The sequence below is a fragment of the Chelon labrosus genome (genome assembly GCF_963514085.1).
Source record: "Chelon labrosus genome assembly, chromosome: 19".
Taxonomy (NCBI): Eukaryota; Metazoa; Chordata; class Actinopteri; order Mugiliformes; family Mugilidae; genus Chelon; species Chelon labrosus.
In genome coordinates, this window is record NC_140352.1 from 6,309,832 (window position 1) to 6,331,327 (window position 21,496).

At 42.2% G+C, this 21,496-nt stretch overlaps 1 protein-coding gene across 3 annotated transcripts in view; it reads right to left on the reverse strand.

Annotated features, from left to right (window-relative positions):
• Nucleotides 1-21,496, reverse strand: part of vti1a (vesicle transport through interaction with t-SNAREs 1A) — a 111,624-nt gene that overhangs the window by 81,803 nt on the left and 8,325 nt on the right. For 2 of the 3 annotated variants that reach the window (XM_084567354.1, XM_084567355.1), the window contains exon 4: nt 6,283-6,360. In XM_084567354.1, the coding sequence (XP_084423480.1) occupies nt 6,283-6,360 (78 nt within the window). Of the gene's footprint in view, nt 1-1,431; nt 1,453-6,282; nt 6,361-21,496 lie in introns of all 3 variants that reach the window. The other variant, XM_084567353.1, reaches the window with a different exon arrangement.

The following is a 21,496-nucleotide window of genomic DNA, read 5'->3' on the forward strand; positions in this document are numbered from 1 at the left end:
GATTTGAATCTAATTGTGCACAGATTTAAAGACATAAATCTTTATGGACTCATTCAAACGTCAGTGCACTTCCTCTCCCATATAAAAGTGAAGACAACAACGCTAACTGTTGCCAATCAAACTTTTGTAAATAAGCAACAATTATTTCACACAAGCTTAGCATAAGTTTTCAAGTTTAGCAAGCTAACTAGCTAAGCGACAAGCTAACTGTGGTTATTTGTAAACAGAGACGTTTTAAAGACATAAATCTTTACGGACTCTTTCAAACGTCAGTGCACTTCCTCTCCCATATAAAAGTGAAGACAACAACGCTAACTGTTGCTTATCAAACTTTTGTAAATAAGCGGTAATTATTTCACATAAGCTTAGCATAGGTGTTCTAGTTTAGCAAGCTAACCAGCTAAGCTAAACAAGCTTAGCTAACCAGCTCAGATAGTTTCTTAGCTAGCATACGCCGCTAAACCTGTATTTCAGATGTTGCACATTATCGAATTTAGCCAAGTTTCTTGTCATTTTGGTTTATGGCAATGTCTTGCAGTCAAATATGAGTTCTCACTGAGTTTTTCTAACACTCAGTTTTCATTGCATTTAAGTCGATTTGGATCTAATTGTGCACAAGCTTCCCACAGATGTTCTAGTTTAGCAAGCTAACCAGCTGAGGGACAAGCTAACAGTGGTTCTCGTTTCTGCTGGCTCTAGCTTGCATACGCAGGCTCTAGCTAGCATAAACTGCATTTTAGATGTTGCATATTGTCGAATTGAGCCAAGTTTCTTGTCATTTTGGTTTGCTTGACCAGTATAGAGGCATTTATTTGTGACCTATTTGTGTGCGTGAACTGTGCGCGACACTTGGCACTGCACCTTATGGCGTGTGAACAGTGAAACACATCAAAATATCATGAAATGAGTACAGTAATCATTGGTAGAGGTAGTTAATGAAGTGGTGAATAATGAAACAAACGAGTATATGATCACATGTAGCCTAGAACACATATCACTTACATTAACCTCAGTCCAGTTTATTGTAGAAGTCAGAATGAGAAAATTAAGGAATAGTAAATTGTACGAGCTGCTATTCCCACTTGAAACTAAGAAGTTGATCAATGTCTAGACTGAGTTGGCTCCAAAAACTCTTAAGCCTTGCTTCAAATCCCTAATATTTGTCTTCAAAAAAGGTGCATCAGAAATAATAAAATAATATCTTATCTTCACTTTCTGATATTTAAGGGAGGGGGGGGGGGGGCGAAGCAGACAGGCTGGCCTTCAGTGAATTCATTATCTGCGGTTTGCCCTTTAAGCCGTTCAATCAGACATGCAAAAAGTGTCCAAATGAGCCGATTTTAATTTTCTACAGGAGAGAAGGAGAGGGCAAATGGAAATTTCAGCGGGGGAAAGAGGAATTTAAATCGTTAAGAGCAGGGAAGCACTTACCTCTTCACGTAACTTTATCAACTTGCATCATGAGAGCAAAAAAAAAAGAGAGAAAAGAGAGAAAGATGGAGAGAGTGAAGGAGAGATTAGAAAAATATAAGGCAGAAACATGGCAGGAAGACGATCAGTGGTGTGGCTGGATGCAGAATTAACCTTGACGATTTATCTGTTCGCACGTTTAGCATTTGGAAAAGAAAAAATAAAATAAAAAAACACAAGACAAACACATTAAACGGAGCTAAACACGCCGCTTGCGCTGACTTCTTCTTTTTTTTTTTGAACAAACAAAGATCAAGTCCTGCCGCTGTCACATTAAACAAGGAGCGGGAGTGGATCGCTCGACTTGCAGTTTCAACTAACATTATCAAGGAAGTCACATCACAGAAGTTGATGCAGCGAGAGGAGAGGAGCAAAAGCGAGTAAAATACAGTCTGCAGCATTTACAGTATGTTTAAATGCTGCGGAAAAAATATTTTGTAGCTGTCATTCTCCTCAATTCTCCCGGAAAAAGGATCAAAAGAAACGTGTGCCCTTCTGGAGCCGAGTTAAAGAAATGCTGAGGCACGCTAGCTGCGGCGCTGTTTATCAGTGCTGATATGTCGTCAATATTTCATACGGCTTATCAATCTCTGTGAAGGTGCGCGCCTTCTACCATTGTACATACACGCGGCGCCGCGCGTTATTGGGACAGCCGCGGATCATGAAAAATGAATCTTAGCATAGCTATACATTTTTGATGAAAGAGAATGGCAAATTTAAAGTGAAGTAAATAAGAAATGCTATTCCTATTCCCTGTCCTGGAGAATCACGCATCTCAGATAATGAATCAGACGTATGAGGGAGGGCGGTAATCCCATTTGCTATTAATTATGCCTAATCGCAATTAAAAAAAAAAAAAAAAGAAAAGTTGCTTCCCTGGATTGTGTTTGGAGTTGCAGAGATGGGAATGCAACACATTTGGCAGAGAAGAAAAAGGAAGCACATGTTCTTTAAATGCAAACCTTTTTAGAGGTGATTTTGTTTCTTGGCAAGCATTAAAAGTCATTTATTCAGAATTTTGAGTGTGGAATAATTTAATTTCATAAACAGTACGTTCTTACTTCCTGAATCTGATGAGAAAATGATCTGATAACGTGACCTTTAAAGGTAAATAGCTGGTAGAGGGTCCAGAAATGGTTTATGTTCACATTTAACATCCTGAAAAAATAGTTCTTGCATTATTTTTTTTGTTGTTGTTGTTGTTGTGCTCATCATAAAAATATACTACAGTTTACTGTAGTAGTGTGAGAATAAAACACTGTCAATATGTGTAATGTGGGAGGCAAACAAGCAGAACTTTGTGTTTTTCTTAAAAGCTCGCACCCTTGAAAAATGACGGCGCAGCAGCGAGACGCGCTTTAGAGTGGAAACTGTCTTTTCTAACTTAAGCAACAGCTCCCCGCTAAGAATGCATTATTGAAGAGGCCAAAGTTTAAAACAACACCGTGGATGTGGTTATTTGGGGCTTGAACGAGCCCATCAGATCCCGCGATCCCTCGCCCCCAGCTCTGCCATCAGTCAATGGATACCAAACAAAACTTGTTCTAGCTCATTTGTGCTGCCTGACTGATTGCAAGTCCTCGCGGAGGATTTGTTAAAACTATACGAGGGGCACGTTGAGCCGCGTCTCTTCCTGGTTGGCTTCATTTTTATGTTTTTTTTTTTTCCTTTGGCATCCGTTCTTTAGCTGGCGATGCTCGTGTTGCTCAAGAGATACACGGCGGTAAATACGGGAATATTGTAAATGGTGTAATTACTCCTGCATGAGCGCCTTTTCCTTGTGTTTTTGTGATGCCAGCCAGTATTCAAAATTGCACTGCTGCAATTTTTCTGTTATGATAATCAGCAATTTTTTTATTTTTTTTTTCAAACAAAAGATTTTTTTTTTTATCCAATATGGAATTCGATACAAGTGGTAATCTGCTTCCTTTGTAGCCTGTAAAATCTGGTCCATGCCGGCTCAAACCAGCACAATCTCTTGTGGCCAAGCCTTCTGCTGTGACTGAAATCGAAACTATTCCGTATAGTGTTCGTGTGTGAAAAATGTGTGTGCATTTGCTGCTTTGTGTGTGGCGTCTGTGTGTGTGTGTGTGCGTGCGTGCAAAGGCGTTTGTGCGTGTGTTGCATGCAGAGGAAACAGAAAGGGGAAAATGTGCAATGGTAGCCTACCACATTATTAAAAAAATGAGTGATAGTGCCAATTCAGTCTCTGTCCGCATACAGATAACGAATAAATGCCGAACTCTATTAAATCGTCCTTTAGCCATTATCGCAGGGCCAACACGCCATTTTCAGAACTTATGACGGTTCCCTATTTACTTAGCTATAAATCCTTGCCATGTAACCAACAGATTTGTGACTGGTAATGATCTGCTCAGCCAGGGCTATATGAAATGATCCTGACCTCTTTTAGATCGTCAGGAATTAAATTGACCGACTTGCCCCGGCCCCCACCATCTCTTTCCCCTCTCCTATCACCGCCGTCTCTCGTTAGATAAAGAAAAAGAAAAAGAAAAAAAAAAAAACACTGAAGTTCCGAGTACTCCACTCACAGCAAGACCAACACAAGTATTATCTCCACAAGTTTTTAAATGAAAATGAGGCAAATGTGGCACCTGGATAAAAAAAAAAAATGGCGGCGGCATGGTCTATTTACTTTGCTTCTGCCCTCAGCATGAACTCTTTCTGTATCTTTCTGTGAGCTTGTTTCACATATAATTGTTCAATTTAAAATATATATATGTATTTGTAAAGCTTCACATCAGACTCAGAAAATGCCAATTATTAGAGCGTTTTTACAATTAAATATTATGTTTCGAATAGTTTCTTTGCAAAAAATAAAATTAAAAGAAAGAAAAAAAGAAAATGTGTCCCTTACTTTAACCTAAATACCGCAAAATATGTATGTTTTAAGATAAATATATTTAATTTCTTATAGCTAATAATCGACATAATTTTAATTCTATTAATATGGTTTTGTTTTTCTTTTCTTTTTTTGGCTATAAAATGAAAATTAATAAAGCTGTGGATATAATGTCACACTCCACTTTCTGTGATTTCTATTTTAAATTAAATACAATCACATGATCTAAAACAATATAAAATAAATTTGATAATTACCACCAAGAGTGATATTTTTTTTATTATTTATTAATTACATAAATCAGCAATTTCTAAAACCCTATGTGTAAAAGCCTAAATGTATAATATATTATTTCTTTTTTTATTTATTTAAATATTTTCCTTTGACATGTGTAAATCTGAAACGTATTAATATTACTTTTAAATATTTTTTTGGATGCATTTTTAATGAATAAGGTTTGAAATGAAATGTGATCCTTTTTCCTTTCTTTTTTTTTTTTTTTTTCCTTGACAGGGTCTTGATAGGACCCATCAGTGTCTCAGACGTGGCATCTCTGACAGCAAATCTCCTTCCAACTTCTGCATAAAATGTTGGGAGTCACTTTTGTGTCTCGCTAATTTGCCGGGAATATGCATATCAATTACGCATCTTGGTTCGGGATACATATGTTTGTAAGATGTGCGGTTCATGGGTCATCATTGAAATGGTAATAGGGAAACGTTCAAAAAAAAAAAAAAACAGACAACTTTTATTTAGCTTTGCCTGTTTGTGAATCATCTAAATATACTCCACTGAAGCACTGTGGGACTAAATGTGCAAATATGCATTTGAGCATCCGTCTTTTTTATTTTTTTTTTTAAGTGTACACATTTCCAAGTGCAAAGTACTTATTTGCATGCGAGCGCGTGTGATTGCGTGCGTCTTGAGACACAGTAACCCCTGCAAGTTGACAGTTTATTCTAAAGGCAATATATAATTAGTCAAAAGACGTTTGGTCACAGTTGAGAGTGGCTGTGTGTGAGTGGCAGCTGTGCAGGTGAGCGGCGCGCGAGCACGTCTCCCGCGTTAAAACGCCGTTTGCTGAATATGTTGATGTGCACTGCCGGAACATTTATTCAAAAACAATTTATTCGCAGCAGCTGAAGTTTAAAGGAACATGTGGCACATTTCGGCAATTAAGATCACAATTCCAGATAATTGTTTTTCATAATAATTGACACTTTCTTAACTGGTGTGACTGAGTCTTTTGTTCACATCGCTGGCAGTGAAGGAGAAATTGCTCTTTATCTGTTGTTTATATTCCCGAATTCAACAGGCTGAACTGATATTGTCACTCACTGGCTTTTCACAAACAAGAAACAAGCCGCGATTGTGCCGATAGATAAAAGATAAAACCTCTAAAATTATTAAACTCTGACACTCGGTAATAAAGAAAAATATTTAGTGAAGAAATTATATTTTCTCTTTTGGAGTATTGCACCAAATATATATTATTTGCTATGTTCTTTTGTTTTATTCAGTCCAAAGAAGCTTTTGCCAAAAAGAACTAGATTTAGATATTTGCTGTGTGTGTGTGTGTGTGTGTGTGTGTGTGTACCTTGATCGTGAGGATCTATTATGAGGCAAAGTCCACACCCGGCTGGAGAACAGCTGTGGGGCGGTCGGAGTGGGGAGGCCGGGGTTTCGGATTGTGCGTTTGTGTTTAAGGTGTGCGTACTTGTGTGTGTGCGTCGGTCACAATCTGGCTTTGGCCAGACACCGGTCCCATGCCCTGAGCCCACTCGCTGGCAACCCAGCTTTGCATTAAACAGTGTTCCTTCCGCATGACTTGGTGACAATAGTGCGGTTTCAGCTCTAGATGGCCCCTACGCGGGGCCCACCTCCTCACCCTGGGGGCCAGTCAGCCACCCACACTGGTGTCGTTTGGGCCCCCCTGATTAGCACCTCACCTGGCCCTCCGAGGAGCTGGCGTCATCCCCCAGGAGCTCGTTGCGCACCTCATCACTGTAGGCAATGCGTGACCTTTTCTGCAGAGGGAGGAGGACAAGAAGGAGAAGAAGAAAGGGAGGAGAGCAAAAAGAGAAAACAAGTGGGGAAATATGGCTTAGTGCTGTTGTTGATGCAAAAACACAACAGGCATTTCTTAAGCACGAGAGCCCCCTAATGGAACTCAGTGACAAACCAAGTCATACACATGCAGGTCGTGTATATGTGTGTGTGTGTGCGCGAGTGTGTGTGTGTGTGAACCCCTACAACACATGTAGTGACAACAAGCAGCAGCAGTCTGGGTTTGTGCCCATGCCTCCTTCCAAGGTGATCTACTGTACCTAGTGCACTTATACCACAGAAGTGCTGGCAAAGAGCCCCACCACCTCCGCCGCCACCCTGCCCACTTAAACAAACACAAGTCGAGGGATAAAAAAAATAAATAAAAAAAAAACCCTCATCTTGTGTGTGCATGGAGAGGCTGTGGAACAGGGGGACAGGGGAGAGGGCCAGAGAGATGTATTATGAGGAAGTATCACTTGTCAGTGCTAAATCTTTTCTGGGGGCTGTCACTGCTGTCATCCCAGTGCAGTGGCAGGCTCTGTGATAACACCAATGCTGTGACTCAGACAGGGAATAATTCATCACCCATTGGCGGCCCATCGGATTTGGGGTTGCCTCTCTCCTTCTCTTTCTCTCTCTCTCTCTCTCACACACACACACACAAACTCTCTCCCACTCTCTCTCTTCCTCTGTCTCCAGATAGGCTGGAATAAGAGGGGATGCCATGTCCCCCCCCAAAAGAGAGAGAAAGAGGAAAAAAAAAACACCCAAAAAGACAAACATTCAGACACACACATTTCATACACACTTCAGAGCGTGCCACCTCCGATTGTGGAAGAATGGGCTGCCGTTGTACTGCTTGTTTACAGACGCCCGACCCATGGAAAAACAGCCTCTTGGCATGCCCTCTAAACTAAATACACACCAGCAGCAGCAGCAGCAGCAGCAGACACAGAAAGTGTTTACTAAGCCTCCTTCGCTTCCTCTCACCGCCTTGACAGGGTTTCTAGGTGGGCTGCAGGAGGTGGGCAAAAAAAAATCAAAGACAAACACCAGCAGAGGGACAAAAATATCACTTCTCCTCGACAAAAAAAAAAAAAAGTCCCATAGTTCTAGATTTAATTTGTAATTGACAAAAATAGGGAATCTGCGAAGGAGCCAGCAATTACAATTAGCCTGGTGTGGGCATTTCTTTTTTTTTTCTTTATTTTCCGTCCTCCCCCCTCCCTCAAACGCAATATCCTTTCCTACTATCTTTCTATTATCAGTAAAAGTTTGAAGAAGCCAGTGCATTAGGTACTTTAATGCTGCCTCCCACGAGAAAAAGCACAAACCAAACTTAAGAAAGCCAATTCTGAACCTCAAGAGCGATGATATCAAGTCGGGTTGATTGAAATAACTTTGGAGCCAATCAAAACTGAGGTAGTTGAGGGTTTTTTTTTTTATTTGTCTCTCCTCATAATCTGGAGCACTGAGTGGAAAGTCATGGCTGATGTGATTTGGCTGTTATTATCGTGATGGTGAGGGCCACAGTTCTCTGGAGTAATTACTGACTAGACAGAGGGGCCTGATTGACCCAGACCACAAAAACCCATTAGATAAAGAGCGCACCCAAACAATACTCAACCGCAGGGACCTCGGCTAACCGCCCAGCGCCTACTGTGGGTGGAGGGGGGGGAAGAGATTGGCAGCACCGACTCAAATAACACACATTACGCCGGAGCAACTGTGTCAACTGTTTAAGCGTCAGACGATTCTGCCATTCAATGCTCTGCTGAAATATTAAATTTTAAGGTTGTTCCTATAATGTTAAATTATAAATATCCAAAATAGTAAAGAAAATAATAAAAAATTGTAAAATAGTAAAAAAAATTGATTTGCTTCCTTTTTTATATATAAAAAAAATACAAAATAAAAATAAGGATTTGTGCTTAATTTCATTTTATATGAAAATCACTCTTTAGTTAAAAGTCTGCAATGAATGGATATTAAAATTTCATATTTTTTTAAAAATTTTAACTTTAATTTAATTTTTTTAATTCCAATGTCAGCATTATTTAAAAGCCACACCTTCTGTGCAGGTGCAAGTAAATGGTCACTGTGCTGCTTCTGCTGCTTCTGCTGCTGTAGGGACATTAAAAGGATTTCCTGATTTGTGCAAAAACCCCAAAGACAATAAAGACAATATTAAGACAGCATGTACACTTGTATACAACAGACACATGTGCTGTTTTTGTGTGTGTGTGTGTCAGGAAAACACCCACATATTCCATTTAAGTCGAGTTTCATCTTAAAGAGCTGCAGCGCAACTTAGGGGGAAAGACGACTTGAGCAGTAATTGAGACGAGGAAGCCTGGGAGAGGCATTGATTTGAATGTTGAGGCTCACGTCGCCTTCAAACCATATGCAGGTTTTTTTTTTTTTTGTTTTCTGTTTTTTTGGCATTTCTAAATAGCTGTTTGTTACAGATGAATGTGTGAGGCGTTTCTGAGAATGAGAACACAGTAGATAACAAAGCAAGAATAAAGAATGGGAAAAATGTCATTGAAATGAAAGTGTTGCCGCTACTTCGCCTGTACCTACAGTACACACTCAGGGTTTTTTGGATTCCCCCTCCGGAATACAACAGATTCCTGAGCGATTACCGCCTCCGACATGTGACGCGATGCGACTCCTCGACGCAGTAACAGATTCTGATTATAAGTTTGGGCGTTAAGCGACGACAAGTTCTCCGCCGAGGTCAGGAAACATCGTCAATCTGCTCCGCAGTGAAACCTTCCACTCTTTTTAAAGAAAAAGGGAACAGACTCATTCTATTTACAGTGTGTGCAGACGAAGACAAAACCCACTAATCAGGCTTTGTAATCTAAAAAAGAATGAGTGCTTTCATACCTTATTTCTCAGAGAAGAAGAGAAGACTCCTTTTGAAAGGTCTATCTTTTGTCACCGTTCTAATCTCGGGTGAGAATTTGCTTCTATTCCCGGAAGCACACAAAAAGTACAAAGGTACATCTTAACTTTATGCAAAGTGGCCTGCCTTTAAAACTCATCCCGTCAAACATGGCGATGAGTGTGTGTGTGTGTGTGCGGGGTAGAAGGTGGAGGGAGGGAGATGGGGGTGCTGGTGTCCTGTCAAAAACACACGCTTTTACCTCTGTTGACATGGACACAAGAAATAAAATAATAAAAAGAAAAAACAAGGGATTCTTCTTTACCCATCAAAATGTAATTACATATGCATGCATAACAATTCATATCAGATATGCTAATAAGTTCAGCAAAATCTTCTGAGCAGCAGAAGATATTAATTTAATTATAACAGATATCTGGGTGGCTTCTTTGTGCACAATTGCGTTACAGTCTACAGGAATGCATTGGTGTATAAAAAGAAAGTTTAATTTTAATCTGTTTTAAAATAAAACTGCTGCAAAACAGTCTTTTCATTCTTAAATTCAAGCACGTTACAATCTTTTGTAATGTAGCTCCTCCGAATAAAAAATATACAACGATTACAGTAAAGTAGATTTATATACACATTTCAATGCCCTCCAACTCTCCTCCTTGCTTTTTTTTTTTTTTTTTTTTTATCTGCCCGCTGGAACAAGTGACACAAGGACAAGACGAATAATTGTGGCGCCTAGAAAGCCGGTAAAAAAAAATGTAAACAGTTCATTAGATGGGAAATAAAAGGCGTAAAAATACCCAGGGGCAGAGTGTAATGAGGGGCCCTGAAGTTCCTCCTGCAGACGCTTTTTCCCTCTACTTTTCCGAGCTTTTCCTTTTTCGCCCCGCACACGCGGCTGGTGGCGTAGCATGAAGAGTAATTAACCATATTCAATTTATAAAACTATGTTCCATTACGGGCTTTTTTTCACCGGCAGCAGAGCGGCCGGGGCGAGCAGACTTAATAATTCTTAAATCCAGCTCCGCGTGATTGCCTCAAACTGGCGTGCAACCTTTTTATTTCCCCCCCGTTACAGTCGCCTTATAAACGTGCACAAAAATAACTTTCAGTGCGGCCGTAAAATGCTCAAATGACGAGTTTAATACCAAAAAATAAAAACGCCAACAATGAAACGAACAATAAAGCGGGGCCAGTAAAACGTCTGTTTGCAAAAAATAAAAAAAAATGTGCGCTAAACTCAAAAGGTTATCTATATCACTTCCTCTCTTCCCCTGCTGTGATATTTTCCCAGGTGATGTGTGGACCACTGCCAGCAGGTCCCACTCTGGTCGCCCCACAAGTGGGGGCAGAGGTGCACTGATGCGGCATGGCGTTAAAAGGAAGCTGAGACCTTTAAGCAGGCACAAGTATCACAACAGCATCTTAAATAATGCATCTCTGCTTGGCAGGGGTTTAACACACACACACACACACACACAGCCGGAACAAAGGAAAACACACACACAATTTGTTGTGTAGCTTCCTCTACTCTCCTTTAACACAAACAAATTGAAAGTGGTTGTTCAATTAAGTGCTCTCTCTTTCTCTTTCTCCGTTTTTTTTTTTGTTTAATACATTTGATATTTTATCAGACAAAGGGAAGCAGCTACAGTTGGGATTGTCGCAGGAGGGTGTCATTTGTGCCTTTGTTTCACCGTGGTCTTTGGTGCCATTGAATCCTTCACTTCTGTCGGTGTTTCGAGCGTGACGGTGCAAACGCACGCCGGCGCGCGCGGATAGGCTACTGTACGACCCGAGACGGAGGCTCGCGTGAGCCCTCGCGTCCCGGGGAAGCCTCCCCCCTCGGAGAGAGAACGTACGCGCGCCAGCACATGCGAACGGTGGCCCGGTGTGTGTTCTTTCCCCTAATAGAAGTGCAGCGGTGGTGGGAGACGCCGGAGCCTCAGATAACAGCATGGGGCCTCTCATTAGCTCACAGGTTGGCGCTTTGGTGGCTTCCACGCGCTGCTCGCATTGTGTTCCACTTCCATGAAACAACCTCAAGGAGTCTCGGGGAAAGGGGATTGTCGAAAACACAAATAAAGGTGAAGGATCAAGTAATAAATGAGCGGGTGAGGTATCTGAGCAGGTACGTAAGGGTGTCTCGGCTTTGAAACTTTGAAAAGACTTCCTTCCTTTGCCAGTTAAATTCAATAATCAAATTTTAATTTAACCTCGAGTCATGAAATTTATCCTTGTTCATATTAACCCACAAACAGAGATTTTATTTCTGGGGAGGAGAATATCAAACCGCTCCTCTGATAGAGGCCTTTCATGCTTATACCTCTGTGATACCGGTGGTGTATTTCCCTGTCAAAGTCATTTCTATTGCTAAGTACAGCCGAGATCAGTCAATAAGCCTTAACGACTGTAAGGACAGCGGGAGAAGAGAGGAGGAGGAGGAGGAAGAGGAGGAGGTGGGTTGAGGGGAGAGAGAGAGAGAGGAAGGGAAGGACCGCAAGTGAACTCCAAACAAAAGAGCAAATTCAAGGAGGGCTGCGATTGAAGAAGAACCATATACTGAGAGAAGGCCGGGGAGAATCATCTCCTCTCTGTGGCTATTTCTTTAAGGCACGAGAGTCCGATTAAACCCAATATTAAAATATGAAGGTGCTTCTAATGAAAAATCAAAGGATCCGTTTCCCCTCCCACACTCCCCCCATCCTTCCATCTCTCTTCCCATCCCTCTCTCTCGCTGTCTCTCTCTCTCATTCTGTTTTTCCTTCCCCAGCCCATGGTTGTGTAGGAGGGGACAGAAAAAGAAAGACGGAAAGAAAGAAAGAATGAAAAGACAGAAAAAGGAAGAGACAGAGAAAATGAGGAAAGAGGGAGGGTTATAGAGATGAGGGACCTCGGGTTGCCGGTTGTGCAAAGCAGAGACAGACAGCATTGGTTGGAGGAGTAAATCAATAGAGCAGAGCCGTCGGGGAGGCGGGCAGCCGGGGCAAGGAGAGAGAGGAGAGGAGAGGGGAACCAGCGCAGGGGCCCGGGCTCCGATCACAACGCTGGCTTCTGGCGTGCAGTGGGGAATAAAGTGGGCCTCCCCGGGTCAGCACCAGAGAAAAAGGTGAGATTAGAGGAAAGTGGAGGAGGTATTTTCACAGAGCGAAGGTGGGAGGGGTGGGAGAGGTGGAGGATGACGAGGAGCGAGAGTGTGTGTGCGAGTGTGTGTGGATGGATGGAGGGGAGGGGAGTGGGGGGGGGGGGTGTGCATACAGGATACCTGGCAAGCCAGGGACCAACCGGCCCATTAGCCTGTGGGCACCTACATATGGTTCACTGAACCCTCTGCTGAGAAGAGCTCCTCTCCTATCAGTCTTCCCATCTTTTTTAAAGATACCTTCACTTTTAACCCTTTCTCTGCTTTGGAAAGAGGCTCACTCCTGACCTCGATTTATGATTCATTTTTGTTTGATGTCTATTCTTGGAGTGTTATCTAAAATTGAAAAATGTAATAAAAAAAATAAAAAAAAACTAGACACAAAGGGAGAGGAGTCACGCCTGCTGAGCATGTGCATGTGCGCGTCCCTCAGTGGACATGCACATAGAAGACTATCTCCTTCAGTGCTTTGCCTTTTCTTGTAATGTGACCATTGTTGGCGCTGAATAGCCGCCTCATTAGCATAAGAATGCAGCGGCGCACATAGGGACTTAGCCAGATCATTATCTCTATATATTTATGTATACTTTGTTATTTCACTAGCCGGAGCACATTCAAATGCTGATGAGGCCAGTAAGGCCCCCTTTCCCAAAGCCCTTCCAACATGTGCCCTCCTGAACTTCCCAACACACTTACCAGTTCCCCGGGAGTCTGCAGGCTCTGTACTGGAATTCACGAGCGAAGCCATTCAGAAAATTATGAGAAGTAGCCAGCTGAGAAGCCTTGCTCGCACTTCTTAAGCCAATTTAAAAATGCACGAGAGCGCCGTTGCAACTATATAAGCATCGGAGTTGAATAATTAACAAAAACAATTATTTTACACTTGTTTTTCAAAAGGCACCGCTGCAACATAAACACCGCCGAAATAACATTAATTTAATGATTTGATAATTTGATTGTTTTCTGTTTTCCGACCGGGGGGAAAAGCTGAGAGTAATTTGAGAGTAAAATTACACAAAGACAACAGTGTACACAAAAAAAAAAGCCTGACAACAGAGAACAAACAAGTGCTCTGTGGCGACGAGGGGAACAAAACTAAAGAGTTTAGTCTCACTGCAGGAGTAAGCTGATGCTCTAATGCTGGCCAACCTCTGGGATAATTGAAAAAAAAAAAAAAAACAACCCTTAATTCATCTTCCACAATGTAATTCTGATCAAGGCCACAGCCAGATTCCACTGCAGGCTTCAAAAAAATAAAAAAAACACCAGAGAAAAGGCAAAATTGTTGGTCGCTGAGAGCTAAAAACGCTTTCCCTTTCTTTCTGGCACGCTCCCTCATTAGAAACACTTAGGATGAGAGGAGGAAACTAAGTTTAATTGTGTGCATGTGTGTGTGTGTGTGTGTGTGTGAAGGGGCTGCGAGCAGGGGTTAAAACATGTGTAAACACAGAACTTGAACTATAAAGAAACACCAGCGCAGACGGAATGTAAAGAGTTCTTCGCCAATTTAACAGCTCCCTCAGCCGAGCCTTCTCTGAGGCTTATTAAAAAGCAAATGCCACCGCCTAAAATACAGAGGGAAAAACACAGACCCAATGATTCATAATATATTTCATAAATACTTCATGAATCCCCTTCGCCATACTTAAGCCAGTCTGGTGAAAAAAAAAAGAGAAAGAGAAAGAGAGAGAGAGAGAAAACATTGTCACCTATTCTAGTATCCGCTTGTCAGCACATCACTGGGGAGTGGGTGTCACATGTCACTTCTGGTTTACACTGCTGCGTGGGACAGGCTCGGTGCACGGGAACCGGGGGTAGGACAGAAAGAAGAACAGAAGGAAAAGTGAAGGGGAGGTGGAAAGGGGAGTAAAGAGAGAGAGGAGGAGGGGGGTGGGGGGAGGAAGAGCAAGGGGGTGTTATCATATCATCGCCCCATGTCTTTATATTTCCCCCCCTTATTATCTTTGGCCCCCGCTCACTCCAGTCACTCAATCACACAAGCCCCGAGGACAGTGAGGGGACCTGGGAGGGCCTTCGCTTCTTGGCAGACTGAGCCAGACAAGCGTCTGAAAGCTATACTGATCGCTGTCAGTAGAGTGTGGAAGTGCGGTGACTTTGGAGGGGCCAGGAGAGATAAGCGAGAGAGGAAACGATCGCGTGGAAGGATAACGGCCGAATTTGCACACTGCCAAACAAATCCTGCGCTCCAGGCATAATGCAGATACACCACTCCCCCCCCCCCCCCCCCCGACACACACACGTCCTTACAGACAGGAGTTAACATAAGGAGGAGGCACGAGGAGAAGGGGGTGATCTGCTTACAAATTACGGCAGCATGTGATTTCCGCGAGTCGACTCCTGACAACAACTCATCTTGTTAATGGCCCTAAAAGTCGTAAGCGTGACAGTGAGGTGAACGACCCCAAATTTATTCTGTCCGCCTGGGATGCTCACATCGACGCTTTATAAAATAGGTGGTGCACAATTTCAGTTAATAAGTCTGTTTATAACTTAATAATTTTGCAGTAGCAGTTGGATAGAAACAGAAAACAGACATCCCTCTCTTAACGCTTAAGTGGCAGGGACAAAGAGACATTTTTTTCTTGAAGGACAGACCCAACAACATTTAGAATCAAATGATTATTACAATTACTGATCAATTATTACTAATGGCCGCTCCCTATTTCAGAAGACACGTCCTAAATACGTTCTTCACATAAAACATGATCAGTTTTAATAAGAACTCGTGTGTAATATGTCTCAGAATAATCAAATATGAACATTTTTGTCCTTCTTGTGCTACTGTCCTTCAACCCACATTTGACCCACTCCACCCCCAAACACACACACACACACACACACACACTAGCCATTACACCATCAAACCCAGAAAAGAAAACGGTTTCAACACGAGTGACAAAAAGGCTAATCCACGAATGAATCCCAATCGTGGTGTCCATAAAGGAGAAGACATGGAAAAGCCTCCGATGCCACAAATCCACAAAGGGCTTGGGGAGAGACACGCCGCACGCAACGGCTTCCAAATGAAAGCCGTAATTCGTAAGCAGGGAAGAAGATCTATTTGCTTACATCTTAAATCTGCACTCAGCGCAGAGGAAGTAGTGTAGGGAGAGAAAAAAATAAATAATAATAAATGAAAAACCCCTGTCAGTTGACGGAGGCCTTTTATAACTGGTTATGAGTGATTAGACTCTGGTGTTGTTGATGGGTTGTTAAGCAACAAACCATGAAACGAGTCAATCTGCCTTTGCTCCTCTGTGTTTAATAAGAGCAAGTAAGCCAAGGCAACCTAAGGCGATTTAAAGTGTCTAACAGCCAACTAATGTTGCTCTGTCATGTTGCTGCTCGCAGGAGTCGTCGTAACGATGGACAAGGGGCAAACGGCTAGAGCCCTTCAAGATGGATTACAACCACGCTAATGTATAATCACTACAGTGGGCGTAAAATCTCCCTTCAAAACCTAAATCTCTACATAATTATCGGCATCTTGTGTGGGAAAAAAATTACATTTGTGATGTCAGAGCTCCTTAAACAGCTTTTTATTGAAACACGACTTTGCAAACTCTGCTTTCTCTAATCGAGCCGAACGTAATGGGTTTGTGACCGTTATCAGCTCAAGCTGGACGCAGCGTACACAACCTTGAAAAGTCCACGATCGCCAATGACAACATGAACATAATGAACGGTATTCATCTGTGTCGCTTGGTTTTATACTAGTGTCACCTCTATACAGGAAATAAAAATAGATTCTACATGGGATTTTTTGGAAAAAGTTTAAACGTTAACTCGTTGCCAGTGATAAACAGCTTGTGCGTGACCCTCAGTTACTTGGTTTTACTTGGTTTTACACCCTAAACACAAGGAAAACTTCAATTTTAGATGGTATTTTTGGAAAAACTTCTACATAAAAATCATTGCCAGTGATAAACTACACGTGCATGACTCCCAGTTGTTTGGTTTTACCATGGGGTCCACCCTACATACAAGAAAAACAAAGATTTTTCAAGGTATTTTAGATTTTTCTTTAAGAAAACTCATTGCCTGTGATGAAATGCACATGGTTGAACCCCAGTTGAATGTTTTTACGTGGTGGTCCACCCTAAATACAAAAAAAAAAACCTAGATTTTACATGGTATTTTTGAAAACAAATTAAATGTTAACTCCTTGCCAGTGATAAACAGCTTGCACGTGACCCTCAGTTGCTTGGTTTTACACCCTAAACACAAGGAAAACCTAGAGTTTAGATGGTATTTTTGAAAATCTTCTAAATAAAAATCATTACCAGTGATAAACTACACGTGCATGACTCTCAGTTGTTTGGTTTTACCATGGGGGTCCACCCTATATACAAAATAAAAATAGATTTTACATGGCATTTTTGAAAAAATTTTAAATGTTAACTCATTTCCAGTGATACATAGCTTGTGCATGACCCTCAGTTGGTTGGTTTTACCAGGGGGTCCAGCATAAATACATCTCATCTAAAATGAGATGGCATCTAGCCATTGTTGATTTTCTTTAAAAAATTAAACTCATTGCCAGTGATAAACTGCACATGGATCACTCTCAGCTGCTTGGTTTTACTTGGTTTTACACCATAAACATAAGAAAAACCTAGATTTTAGAAGCCATTTTTGATTATTTTTTTTTAAATAAAACTAATTGCTAGTGATAAACTACGCGTGGACGACTCTCAGTTGCTTGGCTTTACCATGGGGGTCCACCCTAAATAAAAGAAAAACAAAGATTTTTCAAGGTATTTTAGAATATTCTTTAAGGAAACTCATTGCCTGTGATGAAATGCACACAGTTGACACTGAGCTGCTTGATTTTACTTGGGGCTCCACACTAAATACAAAAAAATTGATTTTACATGGCATTTTTTACATTTTTTTCTTTTATAAAACTCATTGAAACCCATTGGCCTCAGATTGTGAAGTAAAAAACTGCTCTGTTGGGTTTGGAACCAGAAAAAGAGTCCTATGGAAAACTTCTTACAACATCACCACTGTAATGTAAGTCATTCAGTAGTTATCACACGTACATTCACAGTTGATACGTCCCTGATCATAAAATGATCTCCGTATTGTAATCAAACCAACATGCTGATTTAAAAGTTTCCACAAGCTTTAAAGGGCCACTGTGCCGATTCATTAAACACAGCGCTCAATGACTGACCCGACCGAAAGCTGCATTTCAACTGATCTCTATGAGGTCAATGATAACCACTTATGAAACCGCTATAGAGAGAAAAGATTCAGCGCCAACAGTCTTTTTCATTCCATTCACCTCACTGTACCTGGAAAATAAACTGTTCAATATTTCAAGGTTGGCGGAGTCTTTGGAAATACATTAATTATGTCCCTGGACGGACACTAGGAGGCATTCGATCTAAGGTTTTTTGTTAAAGGAAAAGGCAGTCCAGACATCCTACTTGACCATGACTGAAGCTCCGAACAATACCCCGATAGACAACCGGAAATTAGGAAGAGATAGTTGGACCCCTGTGACCGCTGGCTTCATGGTTTAATATCGAGATCCATAATGGAACGGATGAACTTGGGAGGAAGTAAGATACAGAAGGAAAATCATCCCATTGTCATTTCAAACCTCAGTGAATAAGCCTCTTTTGAACTTAAGTACTGTACTTAAGGTGAATGGAAATGCGACCATATCACATTTTTCACATCTTGTAATCACTTGCATTATGTGCTGTGAAAACACATTTGCCAATCTTTATATAAAGACTTGAAGATGATATGCGTTTCAAAAGGAGCACTGGTGTGTGGTAATGAATGACACCTCTGTGGCCCACGACGGAGCATTGTATGGCGCGTTATGACAAACCCACAATAGCTTTTTTTATTCCAAATTCAAAACCGGGGTTGATCTGAGGGAAAATGAATCATTACACATCGTGCCATCAACAACACTGCCTTGACCATTACAGGCACTAAAAAAAAAAAGACAGAAAACACTCACCAGAGCTTGATATTTAAGCTCTAATAATTAACCTTTTCTTCTGAGAGTCAAAGATCCTTAAACAGAAAACCTCTCACATTTGAACCAGGAGTGTTTTTGTGCTAACAAACGACCCACCTCCTTTAAACACAATGTGAGCCGTTGTTTTGTCTCCGTAATTAACCTTCTGAGCATGACTGGGCAAAGAAAAAGTAAAGAGGAAAAATAAATAAATAAAACTTAGTTGGAAATCTGAGAGCTATAAGATATTTCCCGAGCTTTTTACCGCAAGGACGCGGCTGGAAACACTATTTCCATTCTCTCTTCCAAAGCACAAAGCAAGAGGTCAGGCGTAGTAATAATAGTAATAAGTGCAAGGACTTATCAGAGCGAGTCCACTCGTACATCAGAAGGGCAAAGTAATTGGTAAATGTGCTCGGTGTTGTCCTTGTCATGGACCTAAAGGGGAAGGAAATTCTTGGAGCAACACCGCCATCTGCTGGAAAAGGAGGTCAAGAGCTGCGGCAAGGGCTGCAAGCAGGAGGAGGAAATTAACGGCAATTAAGACGCATTCAGGTTATTAAAAAAAAGCCTTAGAATATATGAAGACAGGAGTCTAAACCTCATAGCTACTGGAAAGTAATCAACATTTCTTGTGAAAACCACAAGTTAAAAAAACCAAGAAGGTCGAACAAAGTTACTTTAATTATGTTTAACTGATGATATAATGAGGTTAGGGAAGTATCCTGCAATCAGCTGATTATTTACCAAAGATAAGGAAAAGCAGAAAATTCTTACAAATAAAAAAGCTGGAACTTGTTTCTCCTTGAATTCTCACAAGTTGACGAATGAATCACTATTTACGAGATTCACGATGCGACAAAAGAGCCCGTTTGACAAATCAAAATACACACCGACGCCTTCCAGGAATGACAAAATCATCTCCAAATCTTACACCTCACATGTGACATCTCATGAGGCGTCTGCGCGCTACATAATTGGAGTCACACCCTCAAAGCCGGATTGCGTTTTTTTTTCCTCCGTGCATCCACAACTTTTACCCCTGGGACGGACCCGGCGTCGCCCTTTGAAAAACGGTGGCTCTGTTTACCCAATAGATTTCATTAAATCAAGCTTAGGTTAGGCCTCTTCTCTTTGCCTGATCAAAGCCACGGCTAAGAGCCACGTCGCTCTGTTTCCTCTTACTCCAACGAGCTGACCCCATCATTGTTAATTTTTTATTTATTTATTTATTTTTCCCCTGGTCAAGCTGGCATCCCCCCCTCTGGCTCCTGCGATGCCGGGTTTGTCGGGGTCCGGCACCTTTAAGACTCCCCCCTGTACCCTGTATTATCACAATGAAGCTGACAGCCCCCGAGCCAACAAAGCTACATCTCATAGACACCTTTGGGACGCCCTGTTTGATAAGTTGTCTTCCGGGATGAAACAGCTGGGTTACTGGGGTCGACTCTGGCCCTGTCTGGAAAGGAGCAGGAATGAGGTCTCAAGCTGGCACACCGGTGGTAGGAATACTTCAAACCACGGGTGAACGAGAGGATGAGAGAGCAGGTTAAGGGGGGGGTGGAGAGACACCCGTGGGAGGCCAGTAGGGGGTGGGGTGTGAGGGGATATTGGGTAGCGAGGGAGTGGAAAAGGCCTTGATATCCACGGAAAGCACAACAAAGCCGGAGCTTTTTACATTAAAAAGAAAGGAGATTGCCTTTTTTCCACTAGACACCTCTTCGAGCCCGAGTGTCATGTCCTCCCTAGGCCGGCAGGAAGCGAGAGGCTGAGCTCGGCTATAGCATTTGGCACATCTGAGGCACATCTGAGGGGCGCGCTGAAGTTCTCGCCTTCTGAACACTTGCATCAGATTTACGGGAGACGGGATATACTAGATGTAACTCGGTGAGGTGGGTGATCCCGGTTTAAATGCTCACTGATCTGGCCACGCCACACACAGAGGTGGAAAAAATGAAAATTACAGCCAAACGGGGCGGTCACAGCCAGAAGCAAGCTGGTATTCTTTTATTTTCCCGCGCGCTCGGACTACCCCGCTGCTGCCTTCTGCTTTGTCGTTCAGTATTACTATGACACATGCGCCTTAAATATGCAGCGCCATGCGTAGAAGAATTTAGAAGCACTGTAAAGATGGGCCCAAAAGAAATCTCGCCACATACTGTACGGCCCCCCCAAGACGGGAATAAAAATGCAAAAAATTAGCACCAGTGTCGGCCACAGCAGGAGCGAAACTGCTTGATGATTGCGCCCGGTAAGTGTGTGCAGAGGAAAAGTTAAAGATTAATCGTCAGCCAATTAAATGCCCATGGCGAGGAAAGCAAACCGCCTTGGCACGGAGATCTCCTCTGTGATCTCGGTTAGCACGTCTCAGCGCTGCATGCACAGATCAAGTAGCGCGCGGCACCTCCATCCAAACGGCGCTGTTTTGTGCATGTTTACTTTGTCTGCTCTGCATCTGTGAGGGGATGTAAGGGGGGAAAGTTCCCAGATTCAAGTCAGTGCAGATTTTTTTTTTTTAATTGAAATTTGTGGGGAATATTCGCCGCTCATCAAATTCAAGATAATGGTGTTTATCAGAGGCAGGTGTGCATGTCCGCAGCCCACAGCATGAGATGGAATGTAATTATTTCACAGCATTCAATTACAAAATGTGTATAGGAAAGAGGGGTGCGGGTCTAGTGGTTAGAGAGGTGGAGTTACGACTATCGTTGGTTTGAATCCCCTCTACATCCATAGCTGAAGCACCCTTGAGCAAGTTACCTAACAGTGGCAGCCCACTCTTCCAAGCATGCTCTCGATCAGGGAATAAAACCCATTTATGTGCACATACACCGATCAGCCACAACATTAAAACCACTGACAGGAGCAGTACATAACATCGACCATCTTGTGACAATTCAGTGTTCTGCTGGGAAACTTTTGGACCTGGCATTCATTGGTGTGGATGTTACTTAGACATGTAGCACCCACCTAGACCAGACCAGGCACCCCCACCCCATAGCAATGACACTCCTAGATGGCAGCAGCCATCCCCAGCAGGGTGTTGACCTGGCCTCCAAATTCACT